General features: G+C 43.6%; 1 protein-coding gene across 1 annotated transcript in view; it reads right to left on the bottom strand.

Moving 5' to 3' along the window:
• The window catches only part of SLC17A7 (solute carrier family 17 member 7), a 58,111-nt gene extending 39,164 nt beyond the window's left edge, over nt 1–18,947 (bottom strand). The window contains 1 exon segment of the mRNA XM_042471077.1: nt 18,135–18,947. Within this exon segment, the coding sequence (XP_042327011.1) occupies nt 18,135–18,196 (62 nt within the window). The 5' untranslated portion in view covers nt 18,197–18,947.
• Between the last annotated feature and the right edge of the window lie 575 nt (nt 18,948–19,522).

Here is a 19,522-nt window from a genome sequence, read left to right as displayed (position 1 = left end):
AAAGTCACTTTAGGAATGTGATGCACTAACATTAAAATGCTTGCCCTAGGTTTTATTGCCTTGGCCGTCTGGTTGAATGAAAGGGTGAGGTAGGACAGAGATCAGGATCTTAAACAGGGTTGCCAGATATGAGAGCCCAGTCCTGAGTCTCCAGTTTTCATGGGTCATCTTTAGGAGGGAGATGAGGGTACAAATTCTCCACTTTTGGCGGATTCAGCTCTGGGCAAGAGAAAAGTGTTGTGTACAAATTTCCAGATCCAGTTAGTGGAGCAACAGCTTGCTAGGATTTGGAACACTTAAATTTATTTGTTGCTGCAGTTTGCAAAGATTCTCCAAGAGGGGCTTTATGTATTTATTTAGAATCATAGAGTTTGAGGAAATCTCAGGGGCCATCAGGTCCCCTGCCATGCAGCAATACACAATCAAAGCCCTCCTGACAGATGGCCATCCAGCCTCTGCTTAAAATCTTCCAGAGAAGAAGGTTAACTTTCTCCTTCCCTCCCAGTTACTGAGGTGCTAGGGCTCACCCTTCACTTTTCATTGTGACCAACTAGCTAAAAGATAGGAAAAAAGAAAATTAAGGCGCATTACAAATGCGCCAAAGGGGCATGCTAGGGCTGAGAAGGGGTGTCACTTCCTGACGCTCCTCAACCCTAGTACGGACCGAGTCCGTACAAAATGGCGGCACCCGTCCACACGGGGAGCGCCATTTTGACGTCGTGGACGCATAGCGTCTGGATGTCGCGTGGCGGAAGTGACACTGCAAGTGTGCAACTAGTGCCTTGTGGCGCCACTTCCAAGGCCCAGAAAGAAGCGCCATTTTGGCGCTTCTTTCTGGCTGCGCCCGGGAACCGCGCAGTTTGGCCGCTGTGGTTCCCGGACGCAGCAACCGGCGGTGGCGGCAGACCACCCGTTTTGGGCAGTCTGTAACGCGCCTAACTTTCCCAAGGTCTGACGCCAAAATGGTGCATGTATAAGGTCTTGAAAACAGCCTGCTGTAGAGCTGTTATTGGTGCCAGCTCTGCTTAGCCTGAGCAAGGCAGCTCCATCACACGTCTCCAGACCTGGGCTTAAATTTGCATGATGAGCAGAAACAGACAACATGATGCTTTTCGTTCGGATTTGCTTAACTTGTAAACAGGTTGCTCATTCCACTTCTTCTTGGCATGGAGTCTGCATTCCCTAGCTGGCAGTGGCACATCATATGTTTTTCAGCACACTGCCTGTACAGTTCTGCTCTGTTCCCATTGGGTCTTTGTCAAAGGAAGCAGGAAGAAGTGCCAGATGCTGCAGCTACCCATGGGGCAGATTCCTTGATCATTCTCCCTCCTTAGCACACAGTTAAAATGATTACAGCACCTAAAAACATTACTTTTTTGGTCTACCACAGAGTATCTCAAGCTACCTAATTTGGGAGACCTATATGTGCCAAGAACCAGTATCATATTTATGCCACTGGATGCAACTGCTTCCTTCTTTCCTGGAAACTCATCAGGGCCTGGCAGACAATGGCTCAGAGGCCAGCACTGGTCCATGAACCACTACTTTGTGTGGCACTCTACATGGTTATGTTGGCCAAGGGGCTGCATCCACACTGTAGAAATAATCCAGTTTGACATCACTTTAATTGTCATGGCTCAGTGCTACAGAATTCTGGGAACTGTAGTTTTGTAAGACAGCCTTCTCTGTTAGAGAGCTCTGGTGCCACAACAAACTACAATTCACAGGATTCCCTAGGATGGAGCCATGATGGAAAGCAGGGTCAGCTTGGATTATTTCTGCTGTGAAGCTGTAGCCTGGGATTCTGGAGGTTGTAATGTTAAAAAGTAAATTTTATCAGCCCTGCTTAGGATGCACAAAAAAGAATTACAGTTGGCCCTCCTTATCCACGGATTTTTTATACATGGATTCAAGCATCCACGGCTTGAAACTATTTTTAAAAAGTATATATTTCAAGTATCAAACCTTAATTTTTCCATTTTATATAAGGGACACCATTTTGCAATGCCATTGTATTTAATGGAACTTGAGCATACATGGATTGTGTTATTCACGGGAGTTCCTGGAACCAAACCCCAATGGATGACAAAGTCCACTGTATATTAAACAAACTATGGCCCTGAATGAACTGGCCAGGATACTCCACAGGCAGCCCAGAGTATCCTGGCTCCACAGTTGCCCCAACCTGCCCCTATTACCTAGGCTAATGCAGTCCCACACGGCAGTGGTTGTCTGCATAGGTGTTTCACTGAGCTGCCTGGCATGTCCACTACCGCCATGGGTTGCTTGTTTGAGGTAAGAACAAAGTTTTTGGCAATGGTCACAGTTTCTTGTGGCTGTGCTATATGCTCTGGGTAACCCAGTGATGCCCATGCAGACAGCTGCCATGGTGCAGGAATGGAGGCCTCCAGACCTTTCTGGAACATCCATAGCAACAGAGTTAAAATAAGGTTGTTGTTTTTTAAACTCCGTTTTAACCTTGTTATGCTCCAGTTCTGTTGCAGGATGTGCTAAACATTGCTAGCTCAAAATGTGGGGACTGGGCTGTGTTTTGTTCAAACAGGATGATGCCAGAATTGCATGCGGGGGGGGGGGGGGGACAGGCCTTTTGGTCGATACAGACATGCCTAGGTTCATTATGAATGGCTACCAAGACAACTCTTCTATGAGTACGGTCAACAAGGACATTTTAAAAGTATAGTGAGCTCTTGGTATGTGCTGGCATTTGGTTCTAGGACCCCCCCCATGGATACCAAAGTCTGTGGATGCTCAAGTCCCATTATATACAGTGTACAGTAAAATTGTGTCCATTATGAACAAGGCAAAATCAAAGTTAGCTTTTAGCAATGCATACATTTTAAAAAATATTTTCAAGTGGGAGATAGTTGAATCCATGGATTTAAAAAAAACTGTGGATATGGAGGGCCAATTGTTCCATTCTCCCAATTAAAAGGCTCATGAATGGAAGCTTCCCCAGTGCACACAAATCTGATATTCAGATTGTGCTGAAAGTGCATTTGTTTTTGTTTTACAGAGGAGGAAGTCTATACAGTGTTGCAAATACATTTGCACACATCAATGCCTATTTTTATGATCCTGCCTACCACCAGAAAATCCCTGCATTAAAAAAAGAGGAGAAATGTCTCTTCTCAAAGCTTAGAAAAATTGGTTTAAAAACACAACTGATCTGGTATTGCAAAAGATATATTCATGGGGAATCATTTTTATTTGTGGTTTGCAGAAGGCTCTGGAGTGTATCTGTGTGTGTGTGTGTGCGCGCACGCGCGTGTGCAGATTGTGCAGTACACTGATTAAACTGTACGTGCCTATTTGTCTGCACTAGGAGCCCAAAAGCCAAGGCTAGGTGTCCCTTTGGACACACAAGAATTGCTATAAAATGCCTTGGGCCCAGCCCTAATATTAGGCAGCCACCTGAGACAGCAGATGCTTGGGATTGAGGTGTGACAATAGGATGCTGAAAAAGCTTGTCCTGTACCCTACCCCTCTTTCCAGCCTGCACAAATGCAGTGGAAGATGCCTAGCCATTGCTGATATCACTGTATAAGGGCTGTTCTACAGTGGAACAAACTCCCTCATAGTGGAGTCTCCTTCCTTGGAGGTGTTTAAGCAGAGGCTGGATGGCCATCTGTCAGGGATGATTTGATTTAGATTTCTTGCATGGCAGGGGGTTGGATTGGATGGCCCTTGTGGTATCTTCCAACTCTATGATTCTATGATTTCCTCTCTTAGTTACTTTAGAGTGTCTTATATAAGGTGGCCACTTAGGCTTCACCTCTGTAAAGCAGATCCGGGGAGCTTGTCTATGTTAAGGATATATACTGGACTCATCCTGATCCTAGTGCAATCTGTCTAGGCCAGTGATTCCCCAACTTTGGTCCTCCAAGTGCTTTGGACTTTAACTCTCAGAAGCCCCGGCCAGCTGGCTAAATAGTCAGGAATTGTGGGAGATGAAGTCCAAAACATCTGGAAGACCAAAGTTTGGGAATCAGTGGTCTAGACAATGTACAGCTACATCTGAAGCAAAACCACTGTTTTACGATGTCGACCCAGTTTAAGAGATCCGCAGTACTCTGGAGTACCTCCGGTTCTCTTGGGAAAAGAAGATATCAATAGCAGTGTGAGGATCATCCCCATCATTAAGCGGAGTGAGGCAACAGCCTCAGATGGCAGATGTTGGGAGGCAGGGGCATGTTACTAGAAGAGAGAACTATGTGCTGCATGGCACCCAATAAGCCTGGGCCCTTTCACACTACAGTTATAGCACTCTTATTCCACTGTAACTGCCATGGTTCTATCCCATGGTATCTTGGGATTTGTTGTAGGAAGGGGATTGCTGGGGAAATGGCTCCTGTTCCTTAAATGATTGAGTAGAAGATGGAATTTCACCACTTGTTGCTTATCAGGAACACTTTCTGACATGCAATACCTACTGAAATTCCTTCCTCTATACAACTGTTAAAAGGATAGGAGCCCTATTTGTTATTTCACATGGCAGCTTTAGGCGGAACGGGCGGTAGAATTCTCTGCCAGAGAGCTCTAGTCCCTCTGACCAAACTACAAATCTCAGGGTTCTATAGGATGGAACCATCACAGTAAAAGTAGAATCATTGTGTTATCACTGCGTAGTGTGAAAGGACTCCTTTTGACTTCAGGTATAGTGGAGGATGTCTGATCACCAACAGTGAAGGAAAATTCAGTTGCCCGTTCAGTCAGATTTTGGAAGGTATGGAAAGGGGCACCATCTTGATTTTCACCTCAGGGCTAACAGCAGGCATGGGACAGGCTTCAGACATTTGACAAGAAGTCCTTCCCAGACCTTCCTCGGAGATGTTAAGGACCAAAAGGCAAAATGAAAAAGTTCCTTGTTCTGTGGCACTTACTATCATAAAACCATCGTATATAAAAATATCTAGTTTGGAAACATTTTTGAGGTATATTTGGTCCCAGCATGTGGTTTCAGGATATCTGATGCAGCCACTTTGCAAGTCTGAGGTGGGCACTCTCTGGAGACTACCTTGAGTTTTATGAAAGAAAAAAAGTGAAAAGTATATGTGCTTAATAAATAAATAAATGCTATAATATAATATAATATAATATAATATAATATAATATAATATAATAATTTTGTAGCAAAAGCACATCTTTGAAATAAATTTTAACTTGTTAACAATGAATTTAAATAGGTACAACATCCACTGAACAACTTTGAGGAGCTTTTTTGCATGAAGATGCAGTATATTCTTTGATCAAAGGTTTCCCACACGCATCTTACAGCAAATAGGATCAAAGAATAAACTGTATCTTCATACAAAAAAGCTCCTCAGAGTTGTTTAGTGGGTCCTGTACCTGTTTAAATTAGTTTTAAACAAACTGAAATGTCAATTTTAAATTTATCTCAGTCACGTATTCTTTTCCTAAGAAAACTGTATAAAAATGCATGGCATCACCACAAATTGACAGTGACAAAAAGGCTCACACACACACACAACAGATGTGCTTAGAATTGCTCTTAAATTTTTGTAGACTTAAATCTGAACTTTTGTGGAATTTGAATCTTCCACAATCAGATGCACTAATCATGTGCAAAATTAATGCCACAGACTTTTAAGCAGTTACCGGGAGTATTGTGGGAGTGAGACTGCAACACTGGGCTTAAACCTTCAAAGAGTCGTGTAAGATGATGTCAGCAGTTGACCTGTTAGTCTTGAGATGTGAAAGCCATAACATCTGCTTACTCTGAAGAAATTTTCCTGTAAGTCAGACACTTTTCTAAGGAGAATGTTTTTGTTACATGTGTAACTGTGATGAAAACCCACATATTAATATATTGGCGTGCTAACACTGTCTCTATTCATGCCCCTGCGGATGGACTGGAATTTATGAATATATACCAATTCAACTTTTTCTCTTTTCAGTTTTCCCTTGAAATTTTGATGATGCAACTTTTGACATTGGCTATAAACCTTCTGTAAAGTGAGACAGGTTTGTCCCTGGCTGGTCTGCTAGTCCTGGGGTGCAAAAGCAATAAATTCTGTTTTCCTGAAAGTTAAGGGCAGCGGTTCTTAACCTTTGGCTGTCCAGATATTTTGGACTTCATCTTCCAGAATCCCTGGCCACTGGCCATGTTGGATGGAGCTTTTAGCAGCTAAACTCCAAAACATTTGAAGGACTGAAAGTTGAAAACTCCAGTTTCATATTTAGTCAGCCTAACATCTCCTTAAAAGTAAGTTCAACTCAGTTCTTTGATCCTTAACTCTCTCATACAGCCTTCCCTCACCCACTGCTTTCCAGACTAAAACTCCTATCATCCACAGCCCCCAAAGAGGCCACAACTCCCATCATCCACACCTCCCACCCAGCAAGAGGCAGCAAATGACTGCTCTATTCCATACATTTAGAGCTTTTAGCCCAAACTTTTCACCTGCATGAATCTTTGGGCTACAACAAGGAATGTTAGGGCATTCTTCTTTTTCTTTCTGTGAAAAGTGATCATCAGACTTTAATGCCCTAAAATTAACAAAACAAATCTCATCAGCCCATCAAACCCCCCCCCCCCACACCTTAACTTAAATCACATAATGAGTCCATCTGTCAAAGGTAACTGATGTGGGCTCTCACATCTGAGAAGACACAGCATCTCCCCACATAATAAAGTTTCTTACAGATAAGAACTCAAAAGGATGAGTTTCCACATATATTCCTCAGTCCCACTCCCCAGGGCTCTTTTAAAAAATCAGATTATTTTTTCAGGTGAAGCACTGTTGAGGCTGAACTTCTCCCGACTGAACACACAATCTGTCACAAGCACACACACACGCACACCCAGAGACAAGTCCCATTATATAAGGGTTAGGGTATTGGGGGCGGGAAAGCCAAACAGCATCTATGAAAAGATTTTACGCCGGATGCTAGGCGGAGGATTAGCTCTGGGGCCAGCTGTCTTATTCTCAGCAACTGCGCACAAAATGTTACAACCACAGGCCGGCAAGAGAGAGAAAGAGAGATCTTAGCTGCTGAAAAATCAGTGACACAACTTCAACCCTTTGGTTGATAGCATTCAGAGACATAGCTGTTTAGGCTGCATCTGCACTGGAGAATTAATGCGATTTGACAACATTTTAATTGCCATGCCTCAATGCTAAAGAGTTCTGGGACTTGTAGTTTTGTGAGATATTTAGTCTTTTCTGCTAGACAGCCCTGGTGCCACAGCAAACTATAAATCCAAGGATTGCATAGGATGGAACCAAGACAGTTAAAGCAGTATCAAACTGCATCAATTCTGCAGTGTGGCAGCAGCCCAAGTCTGGAATATCATTGTGCAAAGAGATCTTGTGGCACCTTTGAGACTTACTGAATGAAAGAAGATATAGTATAAGCTTTCATAGACTTAATATACTTCCTCAGATACATGGAGGATGCATGGAGGAAGATCCACGCACCTGAGGAAATATACATAGGCTGCTGCTGCACTGCAGAATTAATGCAGTTTAACACTGCTTTAACTGTCATAGCTTCATCCTGTGGAATCCTAGGATTTGTAGCTGACCCAAATGTCAATTCTGAAGCTGGTTAAATGAAAAGAGGAAGGAGGAGGAAGCATTTGGGTGCACATCTTGTTCTTTGATGAAAGCGACAAGTTTTACTACATGATTACTACATTTGAACTGGGCCTATTGTTTTATTACATTTCATATTCTATCTTCCCCCAGTGGACTTGAAGCACAGTCTTCCTGGTCCCAGTTTAAAGCTGTAACCATTACACTACACTGGCTGTGACAATGCAAGGCTTACTTTCCCTAGATTACATGCAAGAATGGAAAGAGAAAGAGAGATTGACAGATGAGGAAGGGAACTGATAATATTGGGTTGGGTGGGTGGATAGAGTTACATATAGGAAGAATAAAAAGTGAATTGTTTATATTTATGTATAGACACCTGATACGCTCCAGGTATTTTAGACTGCAACTTCCATAAGCCCCAGATAATGGCCAATGAGTAGGGGTTATGGGAGTTGTAATCTAAACTATTTGGAGGGCACCAACTTGCCTTACACTGGACAAAGGTTAGATGGATGGATGGTGGAAGGATGGAGGTAGTTCAGGACCAGATTCCTGCTTGCAAGTGTTAGTTGAGAGAAAGAAATTAACACAAGGTGACTCAATAAACATCACGGTTGAGTAGAAGGGCCTCTCCAAGACATTCTGCTCACTAGGGCAGAGAAGCTTCCATGTCCCTCACCCAAATCAAGATGCATGGTAACCAAAGCCAACCAAGAGTGTGTCTATACTACACTCAGTTGTAGCAGCTTGATATCACTTTAACTATCATGGCTCTATTCTATGCAAGGTTTGTACTTGGTGAGATACTTGAGATGAAATTTCTACAATTCTCTGCACCAAGCCACATATTCCTGGAAGGCCCACAGTCACCTCTCCATTTCTCTGACAGTGAAAACACAATAGCATTAAATTAAACAATAAAACATTTGCTGCCTTCATATGACACCAAAATCAGAAGCCCAATGGTGGTGGTGGATCCCATGTTAAGGGGGCTGGGAACTCACTCTGGTTTTTAGTCTGACATTTAATGGAGCCATACAAGGTGCTAAACCTGTTTTGAGGCTAGAATTCAACATCTTGGTTATCTCCTTCACAATCTGGACTGAAGCACAGAGTGGATTCACTGATTCCTTGAAGATGAGAGCCACCAGCTAAAAGAGGGTTTATTGGCCTAATTTCTGTTAGTTAGTCCTAATTATATCACTAAATATATGGCTGAATAGTCAACACTCATGCAAATCCCAGTAGTGGATCTCTTATAGTTTGGATAAAAATGCAGGGCAAAGTATTTTTATTTGTGTGTGGTGATGTCATTTGACTTCAAGTCATTTCTGACTTATGGTGACTCTAAGGCAAACCTATTGCAGAGTTTTCTTGGCAACTTTCTTCAGAGTGGGTTCATCATTGCCATCCTTTAAGGCTGAGAGACTGTGGCTTACCCAAGTTCACCCAGTGGGTTTTCATGGCCGAGTGGGGATTCGAACCCTGCTCTCCAGAATCCTCATCTAATGCTCAAATCACTACACTACACGGGCTAATTTTTATTTGCATTGTACTAATTATGCCTAAATTTCCATCTCAGTAATAAATAAATTAGCATATATACATTTTATGTAAAGTCCTGTCTGCCACCAGCCTACACTGCAGCTTCCCAAAGCAGTTGTATCATTGTGCCTATTTGAAGGGCTGGTACTACTAATTAGGAATTGGAACTCAGGTCCTTCCACTGATGCCATCCAACATTTTAACTTTTACTCCATATTGGTTCATGAACAAATAGTTGGAGAAGTGGCAAGATACATTCTGGGGAACAAAGACACAGGAATCTGAGTTCAGTTTGCTTGGGAAAACAGGCTGTGAGTGGGAGGGTTTGTGGAAGGCATCTTTGGATACCAGGCCCTGAAATACACAGAGACATGAAAGAAAAATTAACACCCAATGTTTCAGCTTCTCATCTTGTGACAAATATGCTTTCCCTTCAAAAAGCCAAGAGGTCACTGAGAATGAGAGTGGTGGTACAGAATAAATTTTTGAAACGTTAACAACTTTTAAAGATTAAATTGAATCTCAGTTGCATTTGAATCAAAACTGTATTGAATTCAGTTTCACCCACTCCCTGCAGTTCCCAGGTCTGGCTTCCAAAGGCTGCTCAGCTTAGTAAGACTGCCTCTTCTTGTTGTTGTTGTGTGTCTTCAAGTCATTTCCAACTGATGGTGACCCTAAGGTGAACCTATCACAGGGGTTTCTTGGCAAGATTTGTTCAGAGAGAGTTTGCCTTTGCCTCCCTCTGAGGCTGAGAGAATGTGACGTGCCCAACGTCACCCAATGTTTCCATAGCTGAGCTGGAATTCGAACTCTGGTCTCCAGAATTATAGTCCAACTCTCAAACCACTACACCACATTGGCTCTCTAGTGAGACTGTCTAAGGGCACCCTTTTTACATGCCAGATTTATCTCCCTGCCTTTTTACTTTGGTTAATAGTTTGCTTGCTCAGGACGTGGCTGGCACAGGATGAAGGCTTACCAGAAGTGCAATTTAGGTACTTTTAGACTCTAATGGTCTTATGGATTGCACTTTTTTTTTAAAGGAACATGCAGGACTTCTTCAAAATGTGGTTCAATTCAGCTCTTCTTCATTTGGAGAGGAGCTCTCCCTGCTCATTCTCATGAATGGAGCCCCTAGATTTCTGCCCCATGTCCTTTCCTAATATCACCATAGGATTACAATAAAGCAGAACATGGGGGCTGCCTTGTTGGGTCCCCAGAGACACAGAATCCATAGCCTCCAACTGTCCCAGTTTGGCAGGTACAGTCCTGATTAATCCTCTGTCATCCCACTTATCCAGATGCTTTTAAAATGTCCCTGTTTATTTTTTCTCCTCCCATTCCCCCCCCCCCCCCAGCCCTCAGCTTACTTCAACTGCAACAAACTGAGTTCAAAGTGTAAAAGTACTTGGCACTCAATTGATTCATAGAGGGAGGAAGAAAGAAAGGAGGAGGTGGAATCTTGCCCTTCCCCATAGACTCAGGCAAAAGCAAACTGCTGCAGCATCTCCTAGCTTATCTGTTCTTCCTCATTAATACCTTTTGTCAGCTTGACCAAACTCTGATATTGCTTGGCCACATGCGTCCCAATTTCATCTCTGAAATGTTGTAGGGCATGAGAATCTTTATCCCTCTTTATCCCTCTAGTTGTTCTGAACTACAATTTCGACTTTTCCTTACCATTGGGGCAGATGGGGGTTGTAGGCAAAAAAATGGGGAGGTTGTAAAGGTTCTCCTTGGCTAAGCCAACATGGTAACACTGGCCAAGCCAGGTGTCTTGGGGATTTAAAAAAACAAAAACCTCCTTCCCTTCATACACAGGATATGATTATATTGGCAATACTAAATGAGGATTCCAGAATGGAAGGCATTTCCCCATCATTAGTAGCTTATATCATTTAGTTCAATGGTTCTCCTCTAATTCTGGATCTAAAACAAGAATGTCTTTTCACCTTCTTTTGGGGAGAAAATAAAAAAGCTCAAATAGGGCTATTGTTGAAATCATGCACAGAGCCTCACAAGGGTACTTTCAGGAATATAGTTGTAGTGGTTTGAGCATTGAACTACAACTAAGGTTCGATTCCCCACTTGAGCACAAAAACCCACTGTGTGACCTTGGGCAAGTCACACTCTCTCAGCCTTACAGGATGGCAATGGCAAACCCCTTCTGAAGAAATTTGCCAAGAAAACCCTATCATAGGTTCACCTGAGGTTTGCCATAAATCAAAAATGACTTGGAGGCACCCAACCACAACAACAAAAGTTTGGGAAATCCTTACAGTCAGCATCCTCCCATGCCCTCTTCTCATTTTATTCTCACAACAACCCTGTAAAGTAGACCAGACTGAGAGGAAGCAACTGGCCAAATGTTATACAGTGCGCCTGTGTCATACGCTGGAAGCCTCACCTCCCGCGCCCTGGAAGGAGTAATGGTGCGCTGCAGGTACTAACCCCATTACTTCTTATGAGGCTTGAGCTTATGTGTTTTTTCTCTTATGCCGGGGGGGGGGGGGTCCAGAACAGATCCCCCACATAAGAGAAGGGCCCACTGTACAATGGTTGCCACTTTTCAGTGAGGACTAGAATGTGGACATCTTGTGTCCTATAATATTCTAACAACTGCCCCACACCGACTCTTTATTGTTCCCAGCAAAAGCTTATCATTTATTTATGCCAATTCCTTAAATGGATTTAAAGTCTCCTCTGTGTGTCCCGGGAGCAGTCTTACCCAAAAGTGATGATGGTTGGACCGGTGTTGGTCCATAACCCATCAGCTGTTAGTCCCTGGTGAATTTCCAGGGAAGCAAGAAACAATTGTAGCCAGTGGGATTAATATGGTTCTGGTCCCTGGTAGATTGAGAAAAAAATTAACTGCTGATCTTCCACTTGAAGAACTATGGGAACTATAGTCCCATGAGAAGACTGGAAGTAGGGATCTGTGGTACAGAATTAGCAGCAATCTAGAGTTCCCAGGATTCTTTGGTGGAAGCTGTGGACACTTAGCTGAAAACTGATACCAATGTGTCATAGATATAAATATACCTATTGCATCATAATGAAGCAGAAAGGGACCATGCATCATTCCCTGCCAATAGCAGAGGCTCCTTTTTAAAACCTCTTTTATCACATACAAAAGCAGAACCTCTTCGATAGCTGTCCTATGGAATTGCTTAAGAGAGAATGCTGGACAACAAGGGTCCAAAAGCTGGAACATAGGAAGAAAGTTTACAGAAAGCCCCCCCCCCTCCAGCAATAGCTGTTATGCTGGTTGAGGGCTTTGGACATTGTTGCCCCAAAATGTAACTTTTCCAGACTCTTCCTAGGACTTTTTATTTACTTTAATTTATTTATTTTCCTCTTGGCCTCTCCATTATAATAAATTTTTGGGTCTGTTCCTACAAAAAATAATTTCCAAAAACACCATAAAAACAACCAGAGTTCAGAAATATCCTTGTAAAAAACTGCCGTTGTTTCCAGTATAGTTCCCCAGTGGCTTCATATTATAATTTTTAAACAGTAGCTCTTTACTTTCCCATTTCTCAAGAGCAACTGAAATACATACTTTAAAAAATAAACCATCTGAGCACCACAAATCATGTGATATTCCTCTACCATCTATTTGCATCACTGTTAAAAGGAAATAAGGACCAGGGAACTGAAATGCTACAGTTACATAGCAAAAGAAGTTAATTTATCCCGCATTCAAGAATGGAAAAAAAATCAGGTCATCTACCTATATGGTGGTTATATTTACCCATATAAAGTATAATCTGGAACTAATTACTTTGAAGGTCTGAAAGTAATACAGGAAAAAAAAAAATAAGACAGTGTGATTCCCAAATGTGACACACAAAACCAGTACATCACACTGGCCCATGAATCATAATTCAATAAACACATCCAGAACCTTGGATAACTCCTTGGAAGTTCAAGCTAAAACCCAAAGCAGACCCACAGACCTATTGGCCCAGGATCCCACAAGCTACCACAGGGCTGCTGATTTTGCAGTCATGAAAGAGCAACACATTTTAAATCAGTTACTTTAATGCTGTTGTATTATCACTGTTGGAGAGGTGAAGAGGTGCCTATGGGCTTTTCTGGGATTTGTGGTTTGGGGCAGTATGTAAAATTCTATAACTCTTTAGTGGTGTAGTTCAGCACAGGAAGGATTCCAAGTACCTCGCTGCACGATGGGTAGGAGTAGCAGCTGTCAGCAGCCTTGCTGACTCAGTGTGGCACATTTCCTAGCAGTAAGAGCCTGCAGTCTTGTGTCACTCTGATCCCCATCCTAAGCACTTCCGTGCCTCTTTGGTAGCTTAAAACCCAGCATGCAATGGATTAGTGTAAATATATTCTCTCCAAAGGAGACCACTCAAATTCTGCTTTTTAAAAAGAGCCAGATTCTGCAACTCTAATAAATTCAGCAAAACAAGTGTACTTCAGGATATATTTTGCATAACTGAGTCACCTGGTGCTGCTAGTAGGAGACATGTTGTTGTTGTGTGCCTTCTTATGGCAGCCTTAGAGGGGAGCTCTAGTGGGGAATCGAACCCTGATCTCCATAGTCATAGTCCAACACTCCAACCACTACACCACACTGACTCTCAGCAGGAGACATGTCTGTTTTAGAAGTCCTATGATCTAGAAGTCATACTTTTGAAGAGCATCTAAGATTTTTAACAAATATTTAACAAGCCTAGCTCAGCAGCCTTAGCTGTAAATCTACTTTCTAGTCTTGACTGGAGTAAACAGACTGAATCAATGGAGCTTTCCTAAATGTCAGTTCACCATGTTCCCATCGATACAGTGGTTCTACTGCATTTGGCATTAACAGTTAGGTTTACACCATAAGGTCTAGAAACCTGGTTTCCTTTAAATAAAAGAGATTAGAGTCTCCACTTGCTGAGAAATGCAGCTGGTTATATATCTCCCTTTCAGTCAATTGGAATCTCCCTAATCCTCATAATTCCTTAGAGATGTGCCTTTCAAATCCTTCTTTTGTTCACAGGTAGCCATGTTTAGGGGGCAGGGGGAATTTCTGTTATCTGCGCAGGTATCCAACTCTGCCAAAGACATCAAGAGTCACTATATATATATATATCCATCCGTGCAGGTTTAAATATATATATATATGGAAAGAGAGAGAGAAGGAAGGAAAGGAGAGATGTCAGCGTAGCCACTTATAACTCTGGTGAATATTTTATGAAGTTCTGCTATGACGGTGCACATTTTGAACTGGAATTCATGCCAGTTATGTAAAGCAATTTCCCCATGGCTGCTGCCAACACCCCCACCGCCCTCCATCCTCAAGGTGGGCTGGGGATTTGGTTTTGGTTTTTCTTTGCTTGCCTTTTTTAAAAACAACAACTGTCCTCACGCTGCATCAACCAGAACCTTGCATGACCTCTCTGAGCCTTGAAGAGCTTTGGTTTGATACAATACAAGGGTGTGGGAAACTGGCAAACCCATGCAAAGGAGGGAGGGGATATTCTGGCCTGCATCTCCCTGCCAGAGTCTCTCCTTTAACTATTTAACTGTGCCTTTATAGACTACCTGGACTTGTTGGCTTCTGTTAGGCTTTCCATGAGACACTGAAGATCTGGTCACCAAAGTCTGTCACATTCATAGTCTTATCCTAAGATGTCCCACCATGGGACCCCAGATCAAGGGGTGGGGAGATCTTAAGCCCTCCCTATGACTGGGCTGGGGGAGCTGATTCCCCCCTTCCCAAAAATGTTTTCACAAATCTGGACTCCCATGTTCAGCATTATTAGTCAGAAGTGTACTAAGAAATATCAAGCACTAAGAAATATTAAGGCAGTGATTGTCATTGAGCTCTCCCAGGGATAATCAAGTCTGCCTGCAACCGATCTTATGCAAGTTTCTTTGGGAGTAAGCTACACTGAATGCATGGAGGGGACTTCCAAGTACACATTATGCTTGTAAGAAGATTTCATATTTTGATGTCTCTGTGATAATGGATGGGAAGTGTAGTTTGCCCTCTCCCAGTAAGTACCCTCAAGTAGGCAAAATTAGTAGCAACTATTCTATCAATGCTGCCCCCTGCAGTGCAGGGGCTCTGTTTCCCACTCACTCCTCTTTCCACCAATCTCCCACCCTGGGACTTGGCACCCACTTTGAATCTGACCCCTTAACCTGTAGGTTTATGGAGATAATATGGGTTTAATAAATTCATAGCCCCCACCATGGCTCCTACCCACCCACCTGCTCCTTGCTATCCAACTGTTCTTCTTGTTGTTTTAAATCAATTCAAGGGTTCTTTCCCCTCTGGAACACTTCTGTTTTCTCCTGTGCTGGTGGTGGATGAAATTTAATCATAAGAATATGCAGCATTCAGCCTTGAAGGCCTAAATATCCTAAATGCACCATCTGATCTTGGAAGCTAAGCAGGATCAGCCCTAGATTGTGCTTGGATGGGAAACTGCCAATGAATACTAAAACTATATTTTAGGAGAAGAAGCTGGCAAAACCACCTTTGGGTATTTTTTGCCCAAGAAAACCCTGTGAAATTAATGAGGTCACCATAAGGGAACTTGAAGGTACACATTCAGGGTGGCCAAAGAATCTAGGTACTTGGATCATTGTGTTTCTGTACTGTGTGGTGTTGCAGGTAAAAGAGATGACTGTAGGGGAGGAATTGAAAATGAGGAGATAGAGTATAAATATTCCACTCCTCTTGTTCTTATTGCATTTGCCTTTCTCAAACACCCCCCACCCCACCCTGCCACCCCACTTTCCTGATCACTTACAACATCCAATGGTTGGCTAAGTTCTAACAGAGTAAAGCCAAAAGGATGGCAGGGGGAGGGCAGGGTAGTGGAGAGATTTCATTAAGTGGTATTCAGATGGGGAAAACAGAACAAGCCAAAACATTTTGCCCATGTGCCTCATGCAAACAAGTATGGAAAAAACACCCGGGTTCTCAGCTGAGAGGCTCCATCTGTCCAAAGAGTAAGAGAGAGAGAGAGACAGAGAGAGGATTGAGAGAGAGAGAGAGAGAGTTTTAAAAATAAACTGGATGGAAGGTGGATTGAAGTGAGGGAGGGTGAACTGGGCTGTGGTGGAGAGGAGGTAGATGAAGAAGGGAGGAGGCAGGAGACAGGGAGAAAGCAAAGATGTGTATTGTAATTTTGTTAAGAAAATGTTAGAAAATCTGTGTCATAAGGTGCGAAACAAGTGTATCTGTGAATTGTGCTTGTATTTATATGTGCAGCCTTTTGAGTGTATGAGTCTATGTGGGTTATGCAATGTTTTAACCCAAGCTGTCCTCCAAGGAGTTCAGGATGGCATGATAACAGTCTCCTCTCCCCTCTCCCCCCCCCCCCCCCCGCCGTTTTATTCCTCCCACAACAGCCCTGTGGGGAAGGTTAAAGTGTGCATGACTAACTCAAGATCAGATGGTGAAATTTGTGGCTGAGTGTAGCACTGGAACCCAAGTCTCTTCGTGGTCTAAATGCAATCTTTTAAATGCCATGTCATACCCTGGCTCCCACAGTTGTGTGAAGACATCACTTAGCTTGAGACCATCTGTTCAGCCCTAGACTTACTGGGGGAGGCAAGGGGGTGACTCTGAGGTATTTCAAGGGAGTATTTGGGAAAAACTGAGGTCATGTGCACACGCTTGTGAGCGTACCACTGTGTGTACGTGAGTGCATGCAGGTGAGCTGTAGAGAAGCATGTGTACATTGGAAAGACCGAGAACGTAAGTATGTAAGGAGTGGACATGTCCCACTGCAAATATGAAACATTCACACATGCACAGCCCAAGTCACCTCAAGGAAGTTTGCCCACCACCTCAGGAAAAAATGAATGGGACCTGAAGTCTAAAGTGGTGATGATGATGATGATGATGATGATGATGATGATGATGATGATGATGATGTTTACTTATAACACCCTTTCCAGCAAAAGGCAGTACATCAGAACATATATGATAAAAAGCAAATGATAAAACACCACATTATAAAATACTAAGATAATGTACTACTACTGCTGCTACTAATAATAATAATGGGATTAATTTATATGCCGCTCAATCACTGGGAATCCGGTGCTAATGTGCTCTCCCCTCCTTTTTCTTTTCCCCCTTTTCCTTTAAAGTCCTTTCCTTTCCCTCCTTTTTCTTTTTTGATCAGTCTGGTGCTAAATTTTGCTCCAACACAGAAAAATCTCATTCACACAACCACACAGCCTCCAAAGTGGACTGCTGCTCTTCACCAAAGAATACCTATGCCCAAATAAAACCCCTGTGAATCCTATGAAGGAGTTGTCCATTTTGGCTACAACTGGCAAGCATGGCTAACTCCCCTCTTACCCAGGGTGACCAGATGTCCTCCTTTTCCAGGACATGTCCTACATTCCCACTTACTGTCCAGGAGGAATTCCCAAATGCCCTCCATGTTGAGCCTGACTGAGCAAGACCATTGAATAAACATATATATTTTTTAATCTTTTAAAACTGTATGGTGTACTGTAACATGCAATTTGTTTAAACATTGTAGTGATTTAATTCTGTTTTAATGGACTATTTTGGTATGCTTTTAATTGTACTGTTGTTTTTAAAATATTGCAAGTTGCCCAGAGTCCCAGTTAATACTGATATTATTGTGAAGCCGAAGGCTTTCATGGCCAGCATCCATAGTTTTTTGTGGGTTTTTCGGGCTATAAAGTAGCCATAAAGTCATCTAGAACATGGCCACGTAGCTTGAAAAACCCACAAAAAACTATTGATATTATTATTATTATTAATATTATTATTATATCAAATTTGCTGTTCCCCTGCAAGAAACAATACAATATATCTAATACAGCTGTAAATAAACCACATGCCATGAATTTATATTTAGATCACTGTCTTTAGGTAATGCCCTCCATTTTTTCCTGGGGTATCCTACATTTTGCAGTGCCTTGTCCTCCTTTGTGGCTAGGACATCTGGTCCCCTGGCCCTTCCTTCAGCCCCCAGGTGTCCCCTTCCTCCTCTTCCTCACCTGTGCAGGTGTCCTAAGGTCCTCCCTGTGAACTTCTTAAACTCTTCTTTCCGAAACTCCATGGCGCCTGCCTGGGCTCCTTTGGTGCCAAGGAAGAAGCAGAAAGGCAGCTGAGGATCTCCTCGAGGTGAGGCGTCCCAGGTTCACCTTTGGAGGCGAACAATTAAAGACTCCAGCAGGACATCCCGAAGGCGGCCTGGGAGGCCAGGGGCTCTGAGGTCAGGGAGGCTTCAGGGGCTGGGCGGGTGGATGGGGGCAGAGGCAGGCAAAGAGGCTGGGACTTTGCTCCCTTGCTTGCTCCTCTCTGGAGGTTCAGGTCTCTGGAGATATGATCTGATCCTCCTTAAGTTCTCTAGAGGTTTGGGCTGCTCCCCCTTTTCCTTATGGTCTCTAGAGATGTGGTGAGCCCCCCTTTTCTTCTGATCTCTGGAGGTTTAGGCTGCCCCCTCCTTTCTTTAAGTTCTCTGGAGGTTTGGTAAGACCCCCTTTCCTTCTGGTCTCTAAAGATATGGTCTGATAATCTTTTCTTTAAGTTCTCTGGAGGTTTGGTCTGCCCCTCTTTCCTTTTGGTTTCTGGAGGTTTGCTGAGTCCCCCTTTTCCTTGGGGTCTCTGGAGGTTTAGTCTGCACACCTTTCCTTCGGGTTTCTGGAGATAATGCTCTGATCCTCCTTTCTTTAAGTTCTCTGGAGATTTGGTGAGACCCCCATTCCTTCTGGTCTCTGCAGATTTAATCTGCCCTTTTTTCCTTCTGGTCTCTGGGGGTTTGGTCTGCCTCCTTTATCTTTCCTCTTCCCTTTCTTGACTCCTTTGGCTTTTTGCTTCCTCTCTGCACCGTTTCCCTCCTCCTCCTCCTTCTCCTCTTCCACCTTGTTCTTGTTCTTCCTCTTCTCTCTCAGCTCAGCCTCCCCTCCAGCTCTCTCTCTCTCAAGTGGAGGCAGGGCGCCTGAGGAACCAGCCCTCCCTGGCTCTGCCCGCCTGGCCCCGTGCCCGACCCACCAAGACGGGCAGGAGCCTCATGGGGGCAGCCAGAAATGCCTGGGACCCTGCAAAAGAGGGGACCCCAAGAGCACCCGCCCCTCTGCAGGCCCCTGGGACCCCTGGGGCTCCTTCAGCCTTCCTCCGAGGAAGAGGGGGAAGAGGTTGGCAGAGGCGCGCAGGGTGCCAACTTTGGGCTTCCCAGGACCAGGCGCTGTCCAGGGATGCAGGGATTCAGCACCACGGAGAGCGCCAGGCTGGGATTAACGGGGATGCGCTCCGCCTATGAGCCACAGAGAGAGAGAGAAAGAGGGATGGAGAGAGATGGGCCAGTGGAGGAGGGACGGAGATTAGAGAGCTGGGAGGGAGGAAGAGAGAGAGAGAGAATGAAAGAGAGTCTCCAGAGAGAGGG

The sequence above is a fragment of the Sceloporus undulatus genome, chromosome 6 (genome assembly GCF_019175285.1).
Source record: "Sceloporus undulatus isolate JIND9_A2432 ecotype Alabama chromosome 6, SceUnd_v1.1, whole genome shotgun sequence".
NCBI lineage: Eukaryota > Metazoa > Chordata > Lepidosauria > Squamata > Phrynosomatidae > Sceloporus > Sceloporus undulatus.
The sequence above is the reverse complement of the archived record's forward strand: the minus strand, read 5'-3'. Positions and strand labels throughout refer to the sequence as shown.